Source organism: Chrysochloris asiatica, unplaced genomic scaffold, assembly GCF_000296735.1.
Source record: "Chrysochloris asiatica unplaced genomic scaffold, ChrAsi1.0 scaffold00027, whole genome shotgun sequence".
Lineage (NCBI taxonomy): Eukaryota > Metazoa > Chordata > Mammalia > Afrosoricida > Chrysochloridae > Chrysochloris > Chrysochloris asiatica.
In genome coordinates, this window is record NW_006408545.1 from 24,907,332 (window position 1) to 24,933,877 (window position 26,546).

Consider the following 26,546-nt stretch of genomic DNA (forward strand, 5'->3'; position numbering starts at 1 on the left):
GTAATATTTTCTGTCCTAGATGGTACTTTTGCCACTGATGACTTTTTTTTCCTCCGTAAATTTTAAACTTTTATTTTGAATTTTTATTCCAAAATTCAGCTAATTTTAAAAAAACATGAATGTTTGTTAGTTTTAAGGAATTTATTAGTTTATTTCCTCTAATTTTATGAATCAATGAGGAGGAATCTGTGGGATGACAAAGTCATCTGTTTTCTCACTCCTGAGAATAAAAATAGAAGTTCTCCATTGTCATTCTATACAGAAGGCCCATGTTCATTATATAGGGATTCAAGTTTTGAGGTAACAGTGATACTACTTCCCATTTTGTTAACTGGATATATTACATGCCACTTTAATGTTGGATTAGCTAATGGGTTTTCTTAAAAATGAGTGGGTTTATAGGCCATGTGGTTTTTGTAGGTGAAATTGTTTAACATCCTGTTAGTAGTTTTCTGATTTATTTCGGAAGTTTTTAAAGTTAATTTTAACATTCAGCCAGCCATTCTTTCAGTGTTAAGAGATTTTTACTGGTGTGGTTCCCAAGTGTGTTGGGAACTTTGGAGCATATGAAGGAGGAAAGACAGTTCTTATTACTGAAGCAGGGTGAGTATGGGAAGACAATTTAGACTTCTGAACCATGATGGACTCTTTATGGTAAATAGTAAACTTTGACTATTAACAGTTTATAGAAAGATTGAGAAACTTTTAACTTTAAGATCTTGTCTTTTTTGGTTGTGACATTTGACAACATTAAGTTGAAAATCATCAGACTAAGAGAATTTAAAAATTCTGCTAATGAGCCTAAGTTTGCAGTGCTTTTCTCTTAAATTTGTTCCACACATAGGTTTTTAAATTATCCAACAAGTTTGGGATTGTATATTACGCTTTTGAAATATAACTTAAAAACTGTTATTAAATCATGATTCTCATATTATTGTTACTGTATGTAGAATATAATTCTATGATGAGGATCATTCAAAAACACGAACTAAGACTATTTTCAAAGTGCTAAGAAGCTTGCTGCTTTTGTCTCTATCCATTGACATTGTTGTATGGTAACAATAGATACATATGGAGTTTCATATCTTCTTTCATATGTCCTTATTTCTCATAAAGGACTTCTGGTGTGACACTATAGGATAAGTGCAGGACTGCAAGGTTGGTTTGAACCACAGGATTGGTGCTTCAAACTTAACCACTGGCTCCTCAGAAACCCTATACTGGGTCTCTATGAGTCAGCAACAACTTGATGGTACTTCAGAACAACAGCAACATTTCTCAGCATGGACTCTTGGTGTGGCGCTGTAGCGATCAGCATTGGGCTGCGAACCACAAGGTTGGCAGGTCAAACCCACTAGCTGTTGCTTGGAAACCCTGAACAGGGTCACTATGAGTTGGAACCAACTCGACGGCACTTAACAACAACAACACCATTACTCAATATAGAAAGCATCGTTGATATAGTATGTAATGATTCATTTTTAATTTTTAAGATGTATTTCTTTTTGTCTATAGCTGCCAACACAGTTAGAAATTAACATTATTGTTCAGGATTTTTAGAAAAATGATTGAGGAATACATTTTGAGTAGATCTTCATAGGGAAAACACCTCAGAGTTTGGACTTAGTTTTTAGTACATATGTTTGATACCAGAAAAGATAAAAAATAAGAGAAGAAAGTTCTAAGAAGTTTTAGTTCTTCTTTTTCTTATATCTCATTCTCTTTTAATATCTTTGCTGTTCACCTTTATTGAAAACAGTTTCATAGGTTTTTTGTATCTATATTGTCATCAACCTTTTTACACAGATCCATATTTTTCTTTGATATCACTTCTGGATAATTGAAAATCTGTCTTTAATTTTTGCATATTGACAGCATTTGAGAATGGAATTGTTTCTCATTGAGCCTCTTCTGTAAGATCATGTATCGTTTACTGCCTGAGGCTTCCTCTCCGTCCAGTTTGTTGATTTTCTAGATTTTACCCCTCCTCATTTTCTTTTGCTTTACACAGTTTTATACCACCACCTCTTCTTTCTGTGTTGGAAGTTTATTTCCTAATATAAAATGAAATTGTTTATGTTATAGCTTTAAAATGAAAAATTTCGTCTTCACTTTCTACATTGTTTAATGTTTTTCTCTTGAAGAAAAAACCTGAAAGCTCAAACTTGAATCATAATGAGAATTTCCGTACATTCTTAGGGAAGGTATCATGTCAGTATTTATGGTAGCTTTTTACCCTTTTAGTCAGCTCAGGAACCTTGGATCTTTTGCCATCTTCTGAGCCCAGCTATGGAAAAGTGCCCTTTTGTGGGTCTGTGTGCTCATTTGAACCTCTGAAAGGTTTGTTTTAGAAAGGCAAACACTGTGCTTACCTGTCTATCTAGACCTATAAACACCGTGCTTACCTATCTAGACCTATAAACACCGTGCTTGCCTGTCTATCTAGAACTATAAACACTGTGCATACCTATCTGCCTGGAACTACTTGTTAAATATTTGTTGAATAAATTAGTTGTTTTTTGTTTTTAAACTTATTGGGCTTTTAGTGAAAGTTTACACAGCAAATTAGGTTCCCATTTAATAATTTCTATACATAATTGTTCAGAGTCGCTATAGGATAAGCACTCGACCTCTAGGTTGGTTTGAACTGCAAGGTTGGTGGTTCCAAACTCACCTTGGAAACCTTATACAGGGTCGCTATGGGTCGAAACTGACTCGATGGCAAACAATAACATATGTATTGGTCAGTGACATTGGTTTTCCACAGTGGGTCAACTTTTGTATTATTTTAGTTCTGTCTCTTACATTTCCATTAATCTAGCTTTCCTGTCCCCTGTTACTCTCTCATCTTTGCTCTAGAGTAAATGGTGACTGTTTCTTCTCATATAGATGATTTTTAAAAGAGCACAGTTCTCAGAGATGATATTATTTATTTTATAAGCCCATCTGTTTAATGAACTAGGTTTTTGTTGGTGGTTTGTTGTTGTTGTTCAGTGACATCCAGTTGGTTCCGACTCATAGTGACCCTGTTTCCGAGTATAGAGTTTCTGAGGAGCGACTGGTGACTTTGAACCGTCGACCTTGTAGTTCAAACGGACCTTGTGGTTCAGTGCTTTATCTTGTAGCCTTTTTGTGTGTGTTGCGTGTGTGTGTGTGTGTGGCGGGGGGGCAGGGCCACTTTTTGGTTTAATAATTGATTTTTTTTTTTTTGCAAATTCAATAAGTAAAAGGTTCAAAGAGAGGATGATCTAGGAATCTGAAGAAAGATATGTAGGCTGAAGATGTACAAGGTTTTGTTAGACAGTAAAGATTTTCTTGTAGAAAGGTTGTGTAAATATTTTTGAGATTCCAAATATGGGTATATAATCTCTTTTTATATAATCTTTAGAAGTAATATTTTTTCATTTAGTTTGAATATTTTAAGAAGTAGGTTTTCTGCAGCACATGACGTATATTTTAGCATTCAGTTATTGTTGTTGTTGTTAAGTGCCGTCGAGTTGGTTCAGACACATAGCAACCCTGAACAGGGTTTCCGAGGCTATAAATCTTTATGGTAGAAAAAAGCCTCATCTTTCTCTTGCGGAGCAGCTGGTAGTTTCGAATTGCTGACTTTGCGATTCGCAGCCCAATTCGTAACCACTACGCCACATTTAGTAGTCACATAAAATTTAAAAAGTAAAATTTCCTTTTTAATTCATTTACACAAAGAGTTTACCATTGTCAGTAGGAGTATCTAAAATAGCATATATTTGAATGAAAGATCCTTTTACCCACCTCACCTTTCGTAAGTGTTAATATTTATTTGGAATTTAAAATGTCCTAGCAAGTCTTTTAATAGCTCCTTGGTATTTTGTGTGGTTTTAAAAACTATTGATTACTGGAGCTGATGTATACACTAAGGTTAGTCAAAAAGTATTGCTATTAGGGCTTTAGTTCATGTATGCATGAGTTCATTCCAAATAAATTATGTTTAAACATGTCTGTGCTCTTATTGGATGACTGCAGACAAGTTCTTTCAGTAATACACTTGTCTTTCAGTAATACATTTGTCTTAGTCTTTAGGGTGTCTTCAAGGAAAATGATACTTTTTGTGCTATAGAATAAAATATTTCAAGGTCAGGACTTAATATCAAATTTTTAACAAAACTAAAATAAGCATCTTCCTGAATCATTGAAGCTTTTCAACAAGTGTGCAGGAAGACATCCCACATAAAACAACAGTTTTCAGATAGATCAAGCATTTTAAAGGGAGGTCAAGAAGACCTCAAAGATGAATTCAGGGCAGAGAGATCAGTTCACAGGTTATGGTGATTGTTTTAGAGATTCAAAAGGGGTAGACGATAGATTTTCTAGAAGGACACAGGACAGTGGAGGTGGGGTGGGGGAGATAGATATTAGAAGTTTGAACCAAATTGAACACTGCAGAGTGAAAGAGATACTAGGAAAGCTGTGCTCAGGAATTGTTCCCATTACAACAATGTACCTGCTAATTCTTAAAGGCTGTACTATGAGAATTATGTTGGAAAGCCATACCCCATCCATCCTGTAGCCTTTCAGACTTCTTTTTGTCCCCAAACTCAGAACATTTAAATGGAACAGTATTTGTGTCCCTCCAGGATGCCAAAACTGCCATTTTGACATGTGTAAATAAAAGAGCATAAAATTTGTTGGGGAAGGGTTAGAGAGATAGAATCACTGCCTTCAGAAGTGTAGAGACCCAGATGGTAGATATATTGAAAACCAATAATTTTATATTTTGTTATTTTTAATGAAGGGTTTATGATTTTGTAGCAGGACTTTTGGACTTATCTTTATATTTTATCTTCCTTTTGTAGCATTTGTAATTATACAATATTAAGTAAGATTTTACTTGCTTTTAATTTTCAAAGATTTTTTTCATTATTTTCAAAAAGGATATTTTTGGTATTAATAGGAATAATAGAGTTTGCTCCCTTTCTTTCACCTATTTTTCTATAAGTTGGAACTAATTAGTATTTTGCTAAAGCTTTGGTAATTGTAGTTCTTGTTTTAAAAATGACTAGTTACTAGAGATGATGAGTTCTCCATGAATGTGTATGTGTGTGTAGGATGACCACTGGAATACAAGGTTGGTTTGAACCACAAGGTTGGGGATTCAAACTTACCAGTGGCTCCTTGGAAACCCTGTACAGGGCCACTATGACTCAACGGCACTTAACAAAAAGAAGAAGCCTATATAGTCCTCATGTAGTTCTGTAGGGTAAGCATTGTACTTCAGGGTCGGTGTGAATCGCAATGTTGGTGGTTCAGAATCCTCTATAGGGTCGCCTTGAGTCAGAACTGACTCAAAGGCACTTAACAACAACAACAATGAAGCATGTATATGTGTGTAGGTGTGTATGTATTTATTTGTGAATATATGTAAAATTTTACATTTTAAAGTTATTTGTCATAAATTATCAAAATTTTAGGCATGTAAAGAATGGAACTCAGTAAACTAAACTCTTTTTAGCCTCATTGAGAATTCACATATTTTTAATTGATTTATTTTACCTGGTTGGAAATTGCTGACATTGATTATATTAATACAGCAAGGGTTAAGGGGATTATATGGATAGAAGGACTATCTGCATTAAAACTAATTGTTTGAAAATTAAAAGAAGCAAGATTGCTTATAAATCTTTCATTTTCCTTAGATTTTCATTTTTCCCCTTAGTCGAAGGAATAGATAAATATGAATGAAATTTTTGCTGTAAATGAGGAAATTGTTTTTCTGGCATTCAGATACTTTTGTTACTTAACCTTTTGCCACTACTGTCATTTAACTTGGGAGAATACAGGTATCTTGAGTCAATATGCTCTTTTACAGTATTGGTTTGATTATATGGGTTATTTATCCTGGAGTTTAAGTAAAGATATTAGAAAAAAACCAAAAGCTTTTCTTTTTCTTTTAGCCTCTGGAATTGCTTTGGCATTCATTAGATGAGTGGTTAGTTTTAATAGCCACAGAATTGATGAAAAATAAGGAGGACTCAACGGATATCACTTCTCTTTTACTGAAACAAAAAGGCCCAAATCATCAAGATGCCACTTCCATTTCTCCATTTGAACCTCCAGGACCTGAGAGCTATGAAAATCTATCCACTAGCACAAAGGAATCTAAACCAGATGCTCTTGCAGGGAAACAGGAAGCCAATGCAGATTGTCAGGATGTTATTTCTGTGACAGCTAACCGGCTAAGTGCTGTCATTCAAGCTTTTTACATGTGCTGTTCTTGTCAGATGCCTCCAGGGTAAGACAGTTTCTGCTTATTATTTTCTTCTCTGAGACATGAAGAAAAGTTCTGATATTTTATAATTTAAGTAACAAATAATAACATTTATTTATTTAAAGTTTTATCCTAATCTTGTTTTAAAATGCTACTTGCATTAATCAAAAGCCTCCCTAAAAATAATTTCAGGCAATTGATATATGTTATTACCATGTAGAATGGTAAATGTCACCTTGCTTAGGACATCTTAATTATGTACTTGAAATGTGTAGAGCAGCAATGATGCTTAAAATTTCAAGATTGTAAAAAAGTTACTTATTTTATATGTTGATAGGAAGTTATTATATTATTACTTCATTTTACCTATGAAGTAGGCATACCTGAGTTTCATAATTTTAGAAGATCCAAATACCAAATTTTTTGGTGTAGGAGTCAGTGAGATTTTCTGTATCACCAAGTTTTATCTGTGTGGTTTGAGTACATTTTTTTCCCTACAGTATGACTTCACCCCGTTTCATTGAATTTGTCTGCAAACATGATGAAGTTCTAAAGTGCTTTGTTAACAGGTAAAGCATTTCATTTCTTAAAGTTTTATCTCAACAGGCAAAAAGTTGCTTCTGTTACTAAGCAGAACTTGTTGCTTCAATGTTGATGTATTTCTGACTATTCTTCTCATGTAATGCTACTCATCCTTCTTGTCCATTTAAACAAAATGTTTTGTTTTTTTTTTTCTTTTAGAAATCCCAAAATAATATTTGACCACTTTCACTTCCTCCTTGAATGTCCTGAGTTGATGTCGAGGTTCATGCATATCATTAAAGCACAGGTAGAAATTTCTCTGAATCTTGTTTTTAGTCTGTCTAATGAAAATGAATTTGAATTTCTATTTGAACACTGTTTAATTAAGCAGTTATTGTACTTGAGATGTCTTACTGTAAGGGGAATGAAATTACATGTTACTTTAGTGTAAAGAGTAAATTTTATTCTTTAAGAAATGTTTATTGAATGCCTGACACTTTAGGATATAGCACTGGACCACAAGGTTAGTTTGAACTACAAGATTGGTGGTTCACATTCACTGAGGCTGCTCCTCAGAAACCCTATGCAGGGTCACAGTGGGTTGGAATCAACTCGATAGCACTTAACAACAACAGCTATGTGCAAAGGCTTGTGCATACACAGCAAAACACATTGCCACATTTCCTAAACATTAGACATTAGTTTTGCCATAGAAGGATTTCTCTCTAGATATATATGGGAAATATGATATATGCTCTGTTGGAGATTTATAAAGCACTTCAGCAGTATGTGAAAGATATTGAGAAATCCTTTGGTAAAAATATTGATTAAACTTTGTTAGTTCTCCAAATTTATGACTCAGTAACTTCTCCCCCCTGTCCCACATTGCCCCAGTGTTATCCCTGTTCATCTACATATCTTGTGTTTCTTGAAATATGTTACAAGCTCTATAACATCAGGCACCTTTTTTTTTTTTTTTTTTTTTTAAAGATTATTGAGCCTTTGTTTCTTCTGTAAAACAGGGCATATGATACCATCTTCAGAACTATGTTGTTGTTTTTTTTAGGTGCCATCGAGTCGGTACTGACTCATAGCGACCTTTTGCACAACAGAACGAAACACTGCCCGGTCCTGGGCCAACCTCACAATTGTTGCCATACTTGAGCCCATTGATGCTGCCACTTGGCTAATCCATCTCATTGGGGGTTTTCCTCTTTTTCTCTGACCCTCCACTTTACCAAACATGATATTCTTTTCCAACGGCTGGTCCTTCCTAACAAGTGAAGATAAATTATAAAGAGTGACTTGTATATAGTTATTGCTCAGTAAGTGGTAGTTTTGAAAATGCAAAGCATGTTTCCCATGTCCAAGTAGATGTTGATTAAATCTAATAGGGAAGATAATGATTATAGCTATAAAATAGTACTTACAGTATTAGCTATTTCTTGAGGAAGGAAGAGTTTACTTCCTGGCTTCTGTAGTCAAGGTACATTTCAAAGAGGAGATAGATTTTAAGCTGAACCTTGAAAAAATGTGCAAAATTTTGGTTGGAGTAGACAGAAAGGATGAACATTAGCTGGCCAAGGTTTAGGTCAGGTCATGGGTGGAAAAGTATAAAACAGCAGTGACTGGAGCGGATCGTCTGTATAGATGAGGAGCAAGATATAGTTTTGGAAAGAGAGGTTGGGGTCAAACTGTGTTGAGCCTTGGTCTCCAGATTGAAGAATCTTTTGTTTGTTAGGCTGTTTAGGAGTCACCAATAATTTTGCTTCCCGAGAGACATGATCCTGGCAAAGTTTTAGGAAAATGACTTGTCACAAACTGTCTAGGCTGATGACAATTAATGCTATAGATATTGTTTAGTATCTTTAGGGAGACTGACTTTTTCAAAAACACGAAGTTTTAGCAAATGATACACATGTTTATTGGACTCTTTCACCTCTGTTTAATAATGATACTATTGAAAGAGATAGAACAATTAAATACAACTGACTGTGGGCCCTTTTGCTATATAAAGGTCATTACTAGAACAATTGCCAAAATTTAAAATGTGATAGAAGGATTCGATGTAGTAGTGTATCAGTGTTAGTATTAATTTCCTGATAATGATTGTTATCTGGTTGTATAGGAGAATTCTCTACATGTAGGAAATAGATACACTAAGCAGTATTTATGGGTGGTGGGACATGATTTTGGCAGCTTACTCTCATATTAGAAAAATACAAAGTGCTTTGTTCTTTTTTGGACTTGGAAATTTTCAGTGATTTGGGAGTCTGTTCCCTCTCCTACTCACCAAAAAATGTTAAAAACAAAACAGAAAACTACCTCTGCTAAGGGTTTGACTTCTTGTTATGTTGGTGGTTTTCAGGTGGCCAGTAGTTACAGGGAGAGACGTTGTGTATAGCTGTACAAATGCTATTAAGAGGATCCTCTGTAATCAGTCCTGTTTTGTGAATTATTTTATCGAAACCAGGTACTTAGAAAGTTTACATAAAGAAATGTACCCTTTGGCTATCTGTGTGTGTGTGTTTTGATTCCGATCTTGATCTCACAGATCTATACCTGATTAGTTTTCAAAGGTAGTGTTTTCTACCGTTTCATGTTCCATTTCAGTTACTTAAAACAATTGTCATTTACTTTTATTTCTTGGTTCACATTTTACTGTTAAAAGGCATGATTTTTATATTTCATATCTTACATTGGTAAGTAAATTTCATGTTATTTTAACATTTTCACAATAATTTTGACATAGCTGATTGATAACCAGAACAATGCCTATATATTGAGTATCTGCTTGTTGAGTATTCCACAAGTTACTTCTTGGTGCTGTATTTTTATTTTCTGTAAAATGGAGAGAATAGGAGTCCATTTCCTCTTACTGTTGTAAGGATTACATGTGATAATTCATGAGCTAATGCTTAAAACATACCTGCATTTGTTGTTGTTAAGTGCCTTCGAGTTGGTTCTAACTTACAACAACCCTGTATAAGGTTTCTGAGTTTTAAATCTTTTGTGGGAACGGAAAGCTTCAGCTTTGTTTTGCAGAAGAGCTGTTGGGCTGGAACTGCTGAGCTGTGGTTATCCTACAGAGCTTATCCTACAGAGCCACAGCACTCCCGTAACTGGCTTGTAGGTACTGAATGAGCATTTGTTATTCTGATGGGGTGCTATAGGATAAGCACTGGACTTTGAGCCACAGGATCAGCGGTTCAAACCCAGCAGCTGCTCCTTGGAAACCCTCTTACAGAGTCCCTACAAGTCGGAAATGACTTGACAGCAGTTAGCAACAACAACAACATGATTAGGGAGTGCGATGGCTTCCTATGAGAAAAACTGGACTGCAAACCACAAGGTCTGTAGTTCCAGCCCACCAGCCACTCTGTGGGAGAAAGATGAGACTTTTTGCTCCCCTGAAGATTTAAAACCTCAGAAACCTATACCTAGGATTGCTGTGAGTTGGAACCAACTCAATAACATTTAGCAACAGCAATAATATTATTATTAAACTTATTATCATTGTGTTCTGTTTTCCTATTTATTTAATCACAATTGAATGTAGAGATGATCATCCTTCCTTACAGGTGAGGAAACTAAAGTTTTGAGAGGATTAGAAATTTCCCTAAGCTATAAACTTAGTCAGTGACAGTTTGCATTTGGATCCGTATTTATCTGATTTTAAAACCTGTACTTAAAAACATTACTGTTATGTAAAATACGTTACTGTTATGTAGTGTTCTTTCTCTCTCTTTTATCAAAGTTTTAGAAATAACATTAAAATTTCAAGAACTTTGTTTCAGTCTGTTTACTAATAGTGAAATATTTTGCTTATGCACTAAATAGCAAGTGTCTTTATTAAAATCATGGAATACGATTAGAATATGGACAAAATTGTACATTTAATTAAAAAAAATGTGGTCTTTTCTTACTGAAAGTAAATATTAAAAGCAGAAGTTAATCTCACCAGTTATTATGATAATAATAATATTTTTGTTAAGAGTTAACAAAAATGTAATATTTAAGTTTTTTTAAAGTAAAACTAAGTATAGTTTTTTTTTTAAGACATTTACTTATGTCCTAGAAACTGCCTGAGTGATAGCTCTTTTGTACTGTTGTATAGTATGAGTTGTCTGTATGTGTTGCATTGGATGTAGTATGGCTTGTCTTTATGTGTTGTGGTGCTGGATGTGTTATGGGCTGTTTGTATGTGTTATGTTGTATGGTATGGACTGTCTATGTGTGTTGTAGTGTTGTATGGTATGGGCTGTCTGTATGTGTTGTGTTGTATGGTATGGACTGTCTATGTGTGTTGTGGTGTTGTATGGTATAGGCTGTCTGTATGTGTTGTGATGTATGGTATGGGCTGTCTGTGTGTTGTGGTGTTGTATGGGCTGTCTGTGTGTGTTTTGATCTATGGTATGGACTGTCTATGTGTGTTGTGGTGTTGTATGGTATAGGCTATCTTTGTGTGTTGTGTTGTATGGTATGGATGGTCTGTGTGTTGTGGTGTTGTATGGTATAGGTTATCTGTATGTGTTGTGATGTATGGTATTGACTGTCTATGTGTGTTGTGGTATTGTATGGTATGGGCTGTCTGTATGTGTTTTGTTGTATGGTATGGACTGTCTATGTGTGTTGTGGTGTTGTATGGTATGGGCTGTCTGTGTGTGTTGTGTTGTATGGTATGGACTGTCTGTGTGTTGTGGTGTTGTATGGTATAGGCTGTCTGTATGTGTTGTGTTGTATGGTATGGACTGTCTGTGTGTGTTGTGGTGTTGTATGGTATAGGCTGTCTGTGTGTGTTGTGTTGTATGGTGTGGATTGTCTCTGTTGTGGTGTTGGATGGTATGAGCTGTCTGTAGGTGTTGCAGTGTTGGATGGTATGGTCTGTGTGTGTTGTGTTGTATGGTATGGGCTGTCTGTGTGTGTTATGGTGTTGGATGGTATGGGCTGTCTGTATGTATTGTGTGGATGGTATGGGCTATCTGAGTGTATTATGTTGGATGGTATGGGCTGTGTGTGTTGTGGTGTTGGGTGGTATGGGCTGTCTGTGTGTGTTGTGTTGGATGATATAGGCTGTCTGTGTGTGTTATGGTGTTGGATGGTATGGGCTGTCTGTGTGTTGTGTTGTATGGTTTGGGCTGTCTGTGTGTTGTGTTGTATGGTATGGGCTGTCTATGTGTGTTGTGGTGTTGTATGGTATAGGCTGTCTGTATGTGTTGTGATGTATGGTGTGGGCTGTCTGTGTGTGTTGTGATGTTGTATGGTATGGTCTGTCTGTTTGTTGTGGTGTTGGATGGTATGGGCTGTCTGTGTGTGTTATGGTGTTGGATGGTATGGGTTGTATGGATGTGTTGAGGCTCTGGATTTTTGTGACATTACACTCTGTGACTTTTCTAGTTTTTTGTATCATTTGTTAAATGGTTTTCATTCCTGACCTATAATCATAAACTTCTCAGTCCTTGGTGTTTGTTTTCCTACATTTTTTTATCTCTTGAGCAAGAGACCTAGCCCTTTCTTTTTACCTTCAACTTTATATATAGCTCTGTTTCCAGTCTTGGAGGTAGAGCACATTTGGTATCTCCAGGTCCCTAGTAGGTATTTCCCACAATAACCTTATAAATTAAGAATACTTAAAACCTTATTTAGACTCCTGGCCTGGCACTATAGATGAGCACAGGTCGACAGATCAAACCTACTAGTGGCTCCTCAGAAACCCAGGGTGGCTGTGAGTCAAAACCAACACGATGGCACTTAACAACAACAACAAAACCTTACTAGTTTTCCCACCAGTGTCTTTTGGAAAAATGGGTGTAGGTGATGGAAGCAAGAGGATCTTTATCCTAGGCTGTTTCTGTTAATAAGTATAAGACCCACGGAATCATTTGGTCTGGCTCTGCCAAAGCCAACTGCAGTTCCAGCCATCCCATTGGGGTGAGTGAGCTAATTAAATGTTTGACCAAATATAGCAGGCTGATTTTTAAGTTGATAAATTTGTATGGCCTATGAGTAATGTTACAAATTTTGGCAGAAAAAAGGCTCACCATCCCTGTTCTAGACCTTGAAATCTTCTCTGACTTTTCATCTTTATTCAAAGCAGCAGTGACTTTCGGTTTTATTTTTTTATTCTTTTCTAGCATGTTGTTTTAAAGTGCTGTCAAGTCAGTTCTGGCTCATAGTTACCCTGTATCGAGTTTCCAATGATCAGCTGGTAAGTTTGAACCGCTGACATTGTGGTTCAAATGGACCCTGAGGTCCAGTGGTTTGTCTCACAGAATCACACCAGGACTCCCTTTCCTATCATAACCAGGGCCTTAGCATCTGATACCTATTATTAGTATCCCAGCTAACCTTCCTTTACACTGGTGCTACATCCACTGTATTTTTTATTTTAATTTTCTAAACTTTTTTGTTATGAATTGGGTGACAGTTTACAGAGCAGATCATCATTTTTTTATTTAGCAATTCACACATATTTTGTTTCATCTCATTGGTTGCAATCCCTTCATTGTAACACCACTTACTCCCCTTCCTCACTGTGTTTCTCATTTCCATTCCTCCTCTCTTCCTAACACTTCTGAATTTTGTCCTTGGTAAATGCTTCCCTTTTGATCTCAAACAGTTGATACTTCTACAGTGTGTGTACCTCACTTGTGCTGTTATTCCTCTTGTAGATCTGTCTGTTGTCTAGCTGAAAATTGAGTCATGGGAATGAGGTTAGTTTCAGACTTGAAGGGTGACTAAGGGTCATAGTCTATAGTTCTCCCAGTCTCGGTTGAACCAGTAAGCCTGGTCTTTGTAATGACTTTGAGTTTTGTTCCACATTTTTGTCCCACTCTAACCAGGACCTTCTAATCTGATCCTTTTAGAGCAGTTGATAGTGGTAGTTGGGAATACCATCTAGCACTTCTGGATGGTTAGTCCATTGGACTACTTGTACCTAAGCATCTTCAACTTTTATCACTCTTCTTTTCTCTGTACAGGGAGAGACCAATAGTGCACCTCAGATAACTACTCACGAGCTGTTAAGACCTCAGTCACTGCTCAACAAAGTAGGGTGCAGAACAAACATGTCTTGGGGCTTAGGGCCATAGGCTTGAGGGACACCAAGTCAATTGGCTAAACCCATTTTAATTATTGCATTTATTTCTCTTACCAAATGTCTACAATGGCCCCAGCATCTTTTACTTGATCTTCTAGTTCCATAATTATGTGCTCAGTTATTTATACAAACTATTTCTTTCAACATGTGTGGAGATAGGATTCTGTTATGCCAGTGTCTTCACTCCATCTTGCAAGGAGACTGTCTCTGTTGCCCTTTGCCATGATTCTTTTAGCTTGAAGTGCCTTTTTTTCTCCTGACTTCAGTAAGTCCTACCCAGCTGTATTTAAATGCTAATTCAAACTTTGCATTTCACTCATCTGTACTGTCTCTAAGTTCTTAGTGCATCTGTCATCTCTGCATCCTTGTTTGTTTGTTGTTAGGTGCTATCGAGTTGGTACTGACTCATAGCGACCCTATGCACAACAGAACAAAACATTGCCCGGTGCTGTGCCAACCTCACAGTTGTTGCTACACTTGAGCCCATTGATGCTGCCACTCTACCAATCCAGCTCTCTGGGGGTCTTCCTCTTTTTCTCCCACCCTCCACCTTACCAAACATGATATCCCTCTTTAGTGACTGGTCCCTCCTGAAAATATTTCCAAAATATGAGAGATGAAGCCTGGCCATCATGGCCTCCAAGGAGCACTCTGGCTGTACTTCTTCTAACACAGATCTGTTTGTTCTTTTGGCAGCCCATGGTACTTTCAATACTGTGAAATTAAATATATACTATGGTGTACTAAAAAGGAGCTCTGATAGCGTAGTGGTTACGAATCGGGCTGCGAACCTTAAGGTCAGCGGTTCGAAACTGCCAGCTGTTCCGCGGGAGAAAGATGAGGCTTTCTACTCCCGTAAAGATTTACACCCTCGGAAACCCTATACAGGGTCGCTATGGGTCGGAACCGACTTGATGGCACACAACAACAACAACAATGGTATGCTAAAGGAGCTCTGGTAGCGTAGTGGTTATGAATTGTGCTGTGAACCTCAGGGTCAGCAGTTCAAAACTACCAGCTGTTCTGTGGGAGAAAGATGAGGTGTTCTGCTTCTGTAAAAATTTATAGCCTCAGAAACCCTGTACAGGGTCGCTATGAGTCAGAACCGACTCCATGGCACATAACAACAACAACATGGTATGCTAGTATAATGTCTTCAACTGTATTAAATAGGTTTTAGCAATGAAAATGAGATTATAACTTTTTTTTTTATTTTAGCTGCTTTTATGTGGCCTGAAGTGTTAGATACATGCTAGGTACATAGTAATACTTTCTGATTAGTCATAATAATTACAAATTACTTGCAGTTTACTTATCTGACAGATGAACAAAAAGGTAAAGAAAGACTTCCGTAACTGCTCAAAAGATACAGTTTTTCAATTTTCAGGATAGAGAAAGAAAAAAGGGTAGCAGATTCCTTTTTAGTTGTTTATATATCACAAAAGATGAATAAAGATCAGAATAAAGTTAGGTATTAAAGATTTTATTAAAAATTAAATGGAACACGATATATAATTTTTTCTATTTGTGAAGGTTTGTTCTTATAATCCTTGTTGGATTTAAAAGAAATTAAGAGTAATTGTGTTCAACTGCATATCTGATACTAATTTCTTAGATAAAAACTAATTTATCAAGTCTTTTCTGTTGAAAATGGTATGAAATTTTAGAAAACACGTTCTTCACATATTCAAAGCTTTTCAGCTAAGGTGTTGCCTTTTTTGTGAATATTTGAAATGTTAGAACATTACCTAATGCTACATATTATAAATAAGGGTATAGGAATGATAATCTGATAATTAGGCACCTGAAATGCTGCTAACATATTTACTTTTTCTTTCTTTTCTGGTGTGTGTACAGCCATTTAAAGATCGTTGTGAGTGGTTCTATGAACATTTGCATTCAGGGCAACCGGATTCAGACATGGTGCACAGGCCGGTGAATGAAAATGACATCTTGCTGGTTCACAGAGGTATGTTTACAGACAACTGAGTATGTGCGTGAGGCACAAAACATTTTTTATTATGAATTTTAATATGTAAAATTAATCTGTGCTACATATTTAGATTCTATTTTTAGGAGTAGCTGTGAAGTTGTTTCAAAAGCAAATTGTGCAAAACTAAAGCAAGGGATTGCTGTGCGGTTCCATGGGGAAGAAGGCATGGTGGGTATAAGATATGCCATCTAGAGATCACTGTATATAAAACATCGAAATGTCATTGAGTAAAATTTGATATTTAATTGATGTGGAAAAAATTTAATATGATTTTAATTTTGCTGTTATTTAGAAAAAAGATCTCCATGTGAAATATTTCTGTTGATGTTTAATTTTATTTTCTTGAACTCAGGGTCAAGGTGTGGTACGTGAGTGGTTTGATATTCTATCTAATGAGATAGTCAATCCCGATTATGCATTGTTTACTCAATCAGCTGATGGTAAGTTGGATGGTCTAGATGACTTTTTCTCAGACTACTATACTACATTTGTTCCTTTGGTTTTCACTGTAGCCCTGTGAGCTAGATAGAGTATTCATTTCCATTTAATAGAAAAGGAAACAAATTCAGAGTGTTTATATTCATCTGTTGACTGAGAGATAAGTCAGTGAGCCTGATTCAGTCAAGAATGCTTTCCTTTGAACACTTGGGTTTCATTTTTATTTCAAGTGTAAGCTGGCTATGAGGGAGTTTTCATTGAAGGAAAACGAAAAATTTTTTCAATTTAAGGATCACCCTTCAGTCTACTTGCTTCTTAGTTAAAGTTTCCTTTTATGAATGATATATAATAATAGATGCTACTTAAAAAAAGAAAAGTCCTATTTTCTAATCCAATATGAATCTCCAGGTCTTAAAATTTACTGGTCCTGAAAGCCAAATTCTAGAAGTCCTGGTGTTAGATCTTAACCAATACACTTATGCCTCACGTATTGACTGTATCGTTATCTGACATTTTACATTAATGAAAATAGTAAATAGCTGTTTTTTACATTAACAATGTAGGTGGGGGAGTAACAAATGCTATGGTAGGAAGCGAGTGTAATACTGGCTGTATCATGATTAAGGTGATTTGTCAATGTGGCTGGGCCATGATTCTCAGTGACAGTTGTGTAATGATGTAATTTGGCAGATATATCCATTTTGAGACCTGTTAGGCTTACCCTCCATTTTTGTACAACGTGGATTTTTACATAAAGACCTGGTCTTTGGAATCTAACTCTGTCGATTAGTGAGGAGCAGGTGTTATAGCAACCTTATTTTCAGTTTTTTAAAAGATGTGAAGGAAGGCCTGACAACTAAAAAGCTTTTATTTAACCATATAATACGTAATGGAGATAAGAACCTGTCAGTTTGAAATGGTGCTTGTGAGCTGTAGAGTTGTGGTCTAATACCGTAGACGAAATGGAATTGGTTACTACCTTGTTTGTGTGAGCTATTTAAGAACTCTCTAACATGGTACAGTTACTTTCCAGGTAACTCTTTGCACAGTTGATTTTCCCCCTGGAAATATCCCCAGTCCCCAATATTTAAACACTTTTATAAGGAGAATGCCTCATTAATTGTATCTTCTGATTACTTCCAACAAATCCAGCTTCTCGTTGTTTTAGTGTTGTCGAGTCGGTTCTGACTCATACTGATCCTATGTAGGATTTCTGAGGAGCAGCTGGTGGGTTTGAACCACTTACCTTGTAGTTCAAACCAACCTTGAGGCCCAGGGAATAGCCTAAAGTGCCACACCAGCACTCCCAACAAATCTAGCAAATCTAGTAGCAACAGTAAACCCTCCAGTTAATAAGAAAGAAGGATGAGTCTAGGAAAGGCAAGAAGGGGAACTACAGTGATGCCCGGGTACTCAAGATGGCGTGATCTAACCTTTGATTGTTTACCTTGAAGTGAATTTGATGTCTGTCATTTTCTGACGAGTTCTATGAGGCACCACGTTTATTTATTTAGGCCTCATTTTGGAAGGTAGGTATCACATTGTTATTGTTTGTTGTGGTGTGCCGTCGATTCCTACTCATAATCACCCTACATAGGGTTTATGAGAGTGGCTGGTGGGTTTGAAGTGCTGACCTTGACGTTAGCAGTCTAGTGCTTATCCTATAGCACCAACCAGGACATTATATTTTATACTTCTATCTTGTTTCAAAAAAATATTTTTTTATTCTGAGTCCAACTATTTAGTTTTATATTTGAAAAAAGATTTGGTGTGGCATCATTAGTAGAAGTAGTTCTTCACACTACCAGTTTATAGCAGAGCATATATTATCACACTTAAATTATAAAGATTATAAGATTTATGGAAATCTTAATTTTTGGATCTATAGTTCTTAATAAATTGGAATCTAAATAAAATAATTTCATATTCTTATGCTTATTAGACATGAACACAATTAATATTTATGTAGAAAAATTCCTGTACAAAACTTTTTGATAGATCTAAGATCTATAATAATATTTAAAAACTTGTTTTTTTGTCAAGCTGAGATCCCTAATATAGATAAATAGTTTATTATAGTCGTTAAGAGTTTACCTTTTATAGTTTAAGCTAGCCCTGGCACTTTGGGTATGATAATGGGACCAACAGTATTGACCTTTTGAACCTTAAATTTCCTCACTTGAAAATAGGACAAACCCATTTTTGATGGCATAGTGAAAATCCAGTATGCAAATTAGTATGTTGTTGTCTAGTGCCATCGAGTCGATTCCGACCCATAGCCACCCTGTATAGGGTTTTCAAGGAGCAGCTGGTGAGCTTGAACTACTGACCTTGCAGTTCAAATGGCTTTGCAGTCTGGCGCATTAATCCACAGCACCACACCAGGACTCTGCAGATCAGTCTGTTGTTGTTATGTGCTGTGGAGTCGGTTCCAACTCATAGCGACCCTGTATAGGGTTTCTGAGGCTGTAAATCTTTACAGAAGCAGAAAGCCTCATCTTTCTTCCATGAAACAGCTAATAAAAACATGAAGTAAATGTTACATGCTATTATGGAGTCCTGGTATAACACTATAGGTTAAGCACAAGACTGCTAACCCTAAGGTTGGCAGTTCAAACCCACCAGCTGTTCCTTGGAAACCCTATGCAGAGTCGCTGTGAGTTGGAACCTGCTTGATGACACTTAACAGCAACACTATTATTATTATTCTATGGTGAAAATAATATTTTCTTATATAGTAGGAGTTTTCTGCGGTCATGAAAATATCTGAGAATATCACAACCACATTTATTTTGAACTTAAAATTAGCATAATCTATGTGGCACCATAGGATAAGCACTTGACCTCAAGGTCAGTTTGTACTACAAGTTTAGCGGTTCAAATTCACCAGCCGCTCCTTGGAAACCCTATACAGGATCGTTACGGGTTGGAACTAACTTGATGGTACTTAACAATAATCCTATTTTAACTAGTTTAAAGACTATTATTTTTTTCCTTAAGATTTTTTTCTACCGTATTTTTTCCTTATCTATTCCTTTTAATAAACCATATATCCTAGAAGTTAGTTAAAGAGTTCTGCAAAAACCTACAGAAGAGATATAGAGTCATCAAAAATCTAAGCTAGTTTTTCATTTACTCTAAGGATTCACTATTTTAGCAAGTCAAAATAGATTTGTAGATAGTCTCAGGATACTACATTTAAAAAAATACAACTATGGTTATCTTTAAAGTTTTTAGGTGCTTTTTTTTTTTAAACATTGGTGTTTGAGTGAAAGGTTGCAGAGCACATTAATTTGCCATTCAACAATATATGCAGATATTGTTTCATGTTGTTCGTTGTAAACTCCTCAATGTAGTAGCACTCTTCCACTTCCTCCATGGGTTCCCTGTTTCCATTTGCTCATCTTTTCTATTCCTCCGGCCTTTTGAACTTTACTTTTGGGAAAATGCTACCCTTTGGGGCTTGATGTTCTAAGGAGCATGTTCTTCATGGGTATTGTTGTTCATTTTATTGGTTTTTTGTTTGGTTGAAAGGTGATCTCTGAGAGTGGGTTCACTTCCAGGCTTGAAGGGTGTTTAAGGGTCCTAGTTTCAGGGGTTCTGTTGGCTTGTTGTACTGTGGTGGTTTGCATGTTGCTGTGATTCTGGAAGCTATGCCACCATTATTTTAAATATCACCAGGGTCTCCCATGGTGGGCAGGATTCAACTGTTCTTCTAGACTAAGACTAGGAGAAGAAAGAGACAGACTAGTTCTGAGTGTTTAGCCACTGAAAGCCTCATGAAGAGCAGTGGAATATTGCACCAGATAGCACCAGAATATTGTCAAATACAGTGTCAGAGGATAGTCAGCCCCTTGGGTTGTATGTAAGGCACTCAAAATATGACTGGAAAAGAGCTGCCCCCTCAAGATAGAGTTGACTATGATGATGCAAATGGATTAAAACTTTCAGGATCTTCATTTGTTTATGGGGCATAACTCAAAATGAAGAGACACATCTATAAACATCCATTAATAATCGGAACATGGAATGTACGAAGTATGAATCTAGAAAAATTGAAAGTTGTCAAAAATCGAACAGAATGTGTAAAGATTAATATCCTAGGCATTAGTAAGCTGACATGGATTGGTATTGGCCATTTTGAATTTGACAGTCACATGGTTTACTATGCCAGGAATGGCAAATTGAAGAGGAATGGCATTGCATTCATCATCAAAAAGAAAGTTTTAAGATCTGTCTTGAAGTATACTGCTGTCTATGATAGGATAATAACCATTTGTCTACAAGGAAGACCAATTAATACCACTATTGTTCATATTTATGCTCTCCACCACCAAAGCCAATAATGATGAACTTGAAGAATTCTAACTTCTTCATTCTGAAATTGATTTAACATGCAATCAGGATGTATTGATAATTACTGGTGATTGGAATGGAAAGGGTGGAAAGAAAGAGGAAGGATCAATAGTGGGAAAATACAGCCTGGGTGATAGAAACAATGCATGATGGAATTTTTCAGGACCAATGACTTATTCATTGTAGATGCCTTTCTTAAACAACATAGAAGACTATATTCATGGAATCAAATAGACTCTCCTTTTGTAAGAGATTGTGTAAAAGTTCTTCTTCATCAGCCAAAAGAAGGACAGGGACAAGCTATGAAACAGCAGACCATCTATTACTCATGTGCAAGTTCAGGCTGAAGCTGAAGATAATTAAATCAAATCCACAAGAGCCAAAATGACCTTGAACATATCCCATCTGAATTTAGACATTTTTTTTGTACATTAGACACTAATGACTGAAGATCAGAAGAGTTGTGGGAGGACATCAAGAATATCATACAGAAAGAAGCAAAAGGAGACAAGAAAGGAAAAGACCAAAATGGATGTCAGAAGAGATTGAAACTTGCTCTCTAGCATAGAGAGGCTAAAACAAATGAATTAAATGAGGACGTAAAAGAGGTGAGCAGAAAATTTCAAAGAGATGCTCGAGAAGACACAGTCAAATGTTCATGAAATGTACAAAGACTTGAAGTTAGAAAACCAACAGGGAATTACTGGCTCAGCATTTCTCAAAGTGAAAGAACTGAAAAAAAAAAAACCAAGCCTCAGCTTGCAATATTGAAGAATTCTTTGGGCAAAATATGGAATGTTGTGGAAAGCATCAAAAGATGGTGGAAGGTATATACAGAGTCACTGTACCAAAAAGAAATGGAGTATGTTCAACCGTTTCAAGAGGTAGCATATGATCAAGAGTCACTGGTGATGAAGGAAGAAGTTCAAGGTTCACTGAAGGAATTGATGGAATACAAATTGAAATCCCCCAACAAACTGATGCAGCAGTGGAGGTGCTCACTCATCTATGCCAGAAAATTTAGAAGACAGCTACCTGGCCATCTGATTGGAAAAGATCTTTGTGTCCATTCCAAAGAGACAAATCAACAAAATGCAGAAATCAATATATAGTATTAATATCACATGCACATAAAATTTTGCTGGAGATAATTCACAAATGACTGCAATAGTACATTGACAGAGAATTACCATAGTTGCAGTCTGGGTTCAGATGAGGACCTGGATCAAAGGATACCAATGCTGAAGTCTGATAGATCTTGGCTGAAAGCTGGGAATAGCAGAAACATATTTACCTGTGCTTTACTTACTATGCACAGTCTTCCCACTATGTGGATCTTGACAAGCTGTGGACAACATTGTGGAGAATGGGTATTCTGGAACACTTAATTATGCTCATGAGAATCCTGTTCACAGACCAAGAGGCAGCTGTTACAACAAAACAAGGAAGGGTACAGCTGTTACAGTAGAACGAGGAATGGCTTAAAATCATGAAAGGAGTGCACCAGGGCTGTCTTCTTTTTCCATACTTAGTCAATCTGCATGCTGAGCCAGTAATCTAAGAAGCTGCATTATATGAAGAATAACGTGGAATTAGGATTGGAGGAAGATCGTTAACAACCTGCAGCATGCAGATGATACAACATTGCTTGCTGAAAGCAAGGAGGTCTTAAAATATTTCCTGATAAAGGTCAAGACAACAGCCTTCAGAATGGGTTGCACTTCAGTGTAAAGAAAACAGAATTCCTCACCACTGGACCAGAAAATAACATCATGATAAATGGAGAAAAGATTGAAGTTATCAGAGACTTCCTTTTGCTTGGACCCACTATTAACACTCATGGAAGCAGCAGTTGAGAAATCAAACAACATATTAGATTCGGTAAATCTGCTGCACAATACCTTTTTAAATGTTGAAGAGCAAAGATGTCAGTTTAAGGACTAAGGTGTGCCTGATGCAAGCCATGGTATTTTTAGTAGCTTCATATGCATGCTGAAGTTGGACAGTGAATAAGGAAGACCATAGAAGAATTGATGCTTTTGAGTTATGGTGTTGGAATTAATATTAAAAGTATTGTAACTGCCAAAAGAGCAACCAAATCTATATTGGAAGAAGTTATAGTTAGAATATATATATTCTTAGAAGCCAGGAGTTCAAGGTTTCATCTCTCATACTTCAGACATATTATCAGGAGGGACCAGACACTGGAGAAGGACATTATGCTAGGTAAAGTGGAGGGTCAGTGAAAAAGAGGAAAAATCCTAACGACGTGGATGGGCACAGTGACCGCAACAATTGGCACAAGCATAACAACAATTGTTAGGTTGGCCCAGGACCAGACGGTGTTTAATTCTAGGTCACTCTGAGTCAGAAACAACTCTACAGCACTTAATAACACCACCACCATCAGTTTCTACCAGCCCAGTAACATTGGTCTTTCTTCTGGTTTCGAATTTTTTCAAAAATTTTCTTCCGCTCTTTCCTGGACTTTTTGTTGAGATCCTGATCAGAGTCGTCTGTAGTGTTAGCCGGGCACCATCTAGTTCTTCTGTTCTCAGGCTAGTGGAGACTGTAGCTCATGTAATCCATTAGTCCTGTGGACTAATTATTTCCTGGAATCTTTGATTTTCTTCATTTTTCTTTGCTCCAGGAGGGAATTGACGAATAGTTGTATCATACTGAGTACTTTTCTTCATCTAATAAAACTTTGTAGTTCTGGTGTAGTGCTGTAGGATAAAGCACTGGACCACAAGGTCAGTTTAAACCTCAAGGTTGGTGGTTCAAACCTGTCAGCCACTTTTTGGAACCGACCCAGTGGCAGTTACCACCACCACCAACAAAACTTTGCTTTGATTTCCAGTATCAGTCTTGCCTTACGTCACGACTGGGAGTGATTGTAAAAAGGCACGTAGCAGTGAGTGACGAGTTTTGTGTAGCCCGTTTTAAATTGTTCAACCATAAGCTTCCAAATTTTTACCTTATATCTGAGTAAGATGGTCATGGCAGTTTAGTTCATTGTCAGCATGATCAATGAAAGATTTACTGTTGTTAAGTGCCTTCAAATCAGTTTCCACTTACAGTGACTCTGTATAGGGTTTCTGAGGAGTGGCTGCTCAGTTTGAACCACCTATCTCGCAGTTCAAACCAACGTTGCTCTCCAGTGCTTATCTAGTAGTGCCACATTAAGACTCTAAATTAAAGATTAATGAAGTATAAAGTGGATTTTTATCTAAGTAGGTACACTGACTACAGAGTTCACTTTCTAATGCTTTCTCTTATTTTATCTTTCTTTAATAAAGCTGCCGTTGTGTTTTTTTTTTCTTAGCTAGGTGCCTCAAATGTAGTACATTGCATGAATGTAATAAATACTTGTTGAATGATTGAGTGGATTTGTAATCACAGTATTTATCACATACAAATTGGGAAGTGATACTTGTTATTAGGTTTTTCCATTTCACTAGATTTTTGCAGTATGCTGTTACCCTTGTCGTCTTTACTATTACCTAAGTTATTGTTGTTGTTAAGTGCCATCGAGTGAGTTCTGACCCTTAGCGACCCTGTATAGGGTTTCCAAGGAGTGGCTGGTGAGCTTGGACTGCTAACTTTGCAGTTCAAATAAACTTTGCAGTCTAGGGCATTAACCTACAGCGCCACACCAGGACTCCTTTACCTTGGTGTAGTATCTGTTTAAACTTGATTTTTTTTTTTTTTTTTACCCTGAGATGCAGTTGGTTGACTTTTGTGGACTTAAGTGACTTTCTGTTAATTAACAGACATTAAGTTTATTGACTAAGCCTAATACTTAAGAGCAGTTGTGTATTTTAAAATATCAGTTTTTTTCTTATAGTGCTCTATTCCTTAAGAATCAGAACTAGTGAATCCCTCCTGTATTGGGAATGTAAAAATGAATGAGCAGTGTCTGTCCTGCTTCACAGCCTCATAGTTTTGCCTCATGGCCTAGGAAAATGAGTGTGCATGTGTGTGAATGATTTTTTTGTATATTATTTATTTCCAGAGTCTCTCTGACCCATCTTCCAACTACTTTTAGTCAGAAGTATTCTAAACATTTTCTGTCTGCACAAAGACTTACCCAGATAAGTACATGTGAAGAATTAAGGCTTACCTCTGTACTTCCAGTTACACTAACCTGTTCATACATTACAGAAAGAGCATTCTTGTGAAAATGTATACCTACTGCAATCTTGCATTTGCTAGAGTTGTATGTGAATTAATTTTTGTACATTAAAATTACCCTTTTCTTCTGCATGTAGATGCTTAAGTTATTTTGTATATATATATTTTAAAACAGGAACAACTTTTCAGCCCAACAGCAACTCTTACGTAAATCCAGACCACTTGAATTATTTCCGGTTTGCTGGACAGATTTTGGGGTTAGCCTTGAACCATAGGCAACTGGTCAATATTTACTTCACAAGATCATTCTACAAACACATTCTTGGTAAATTTCTATTATTGTTCTTATCAACATTCATTTAAAGTGTTTTTTAGAAATAAATATATAAATGATACTGTTTTGAATGATACTTTAATTTTGATTGGAAAACATCTGTGTGCATAAAGAATTTGGGGGCCTGAAGAAGAGCAATAAGACCTACTTTCGTATCTTTTTAGCTGCAAGTTCTTCTCCCCCTATTTTAAGTGTATGTATGTTATGCCTGGGGTGCTGGATAATTACTGTAGGTTAGTCACTGGACTGCAGACCACAAGGTTGGTAGTTCAAACCTATCAGCTGCTTCTTGGAAATGCTATGCCAGGTCTCTATGAGTTGGAACCAACTTGATGGCACTTAAGAACATACTTCAGAGAATTGGTGTTTTTGAGTTTTAAAAATGACATTTTCATAGAAACGTATTATTGGAAGAAACAAGCTTAATTGAACACATTTACAAAGACAGGACTTGTCATCCATTTATTTAAATCTTCCTGTGAATTGCATTTTATTTTGTAGTTTTACAGAGTATCTGTAGAGGGCAGTGTTTTACCATTAAAAAGATAAGGAAAGGCAAAGACTGTAATGTAACTATTTTATATTTGCCTTTTTTATTTTTAGGTATTCCTGTAAATTACCAAGATGTGGCATCCATTGATCCAGAATATGCCAAAAATTTGCAATGGATTTTAGATAATGATATTAGTGATCTGGGCCTAGAACTCACTTTTTCTGTTGAGACTGATGTGTTTGGCGCAATGGAAGAGGTGCCTTTGAAACCTGGGGGTGGAAGTATGCTTGTGACGCAGGATAACAAAGTGAGTCTTTTCATTTTTATGTTTGCTATTGTTTGTAATGTGACCATGATAGTTTCTTACTGCTTTAAGTCTCCTGTTATTACAGTTTCAAGACAGATAAGAATACTTGAATTAATAAAACCACCTTATATGGTTAATTTCTCACCCTTTGAGTTAGGATCATTTTAATACTGTGTTAATGATCCTGGGAGGGAAGGGGCACAGTCTCTGAAGCAGTTTAAGGCACAATTTAGTTGCTGTCATCATTGTATAAACTGGACATTTGCGTTATGAAAGATTTGATAAGAAATATAAGCCTAAAATAAAGATCATATTAGCAGTATGTCTTGTTTTAAAAATATGATATTAAGAATTTCATCAGAGAAAAGAAGAAGTCTAATGTTCAAACTTTTGCATGCTTTTGGGATCCAGTAAATCTGGCAGACCTCTAAATTTGATTATTTGTTTTTCAAACTTTAGCACTACTGTTTTTAATATATTATTATATCATCTCAGCTTGTACATATTATTTTTCAGTCATGGCATATGTTTCAAATTCCTCTGTTGAAAACCATAGTGTGACATAAATCTATGATGGTGAGGTGGTAGTTGTCCTTGAGTTGATTTCTGTATATTTTGATAAC

At 36.3% G+C, this 26,546-nt stretch overlaps 1 protein-coding gene across 1 annotated transcript in view; it reads left to right on the plus strand.

Annotated features, from left to right (window-relative positions):
* Window positions 1–26,546, plus strand: part of HACE1 (HECT domain and ankyrin repeat containing E3 ubiquitin protein ligase 1) — a 146,316-nt gene that overhangs the window by 85,512 nt on the left and 34,258 nt on the right. Inside the window, exons 12-19 of the mRNA XM_006839970.1 lie at window positions 5,934–6,271; window positions 6,748–6,816; window positions 6,989–7,076; window positions 15,726–15,837; window positions 15,932–16,029; window positions 16,214–16,301; window positions 24,965–25,114; window positions 25,727–25,923. Of these exons, the coding sequence (XP_006840033.1) occupies window positions 5,934–6,271; window positions 6,748–6,816; window positions 6,989–7,076; window positions 15,726–15,837; window positions 15,932–16,029; window positions 16,214–16,301; window positions 24,965–25,114; window positions 25,727–25,923 (1,140 nt within the window). The remainder of the gene's footprint in view (window positions 1–5,933; window positions 6,272–6,747; window positions 6,817–6,988; window positions 7,077–15,725; window positions 15,838–15,931; window positions 16,030–16,213; window positions 16,302–24,964; window positions 25,115–25,726; window positions 25,924–26,546) is intronic.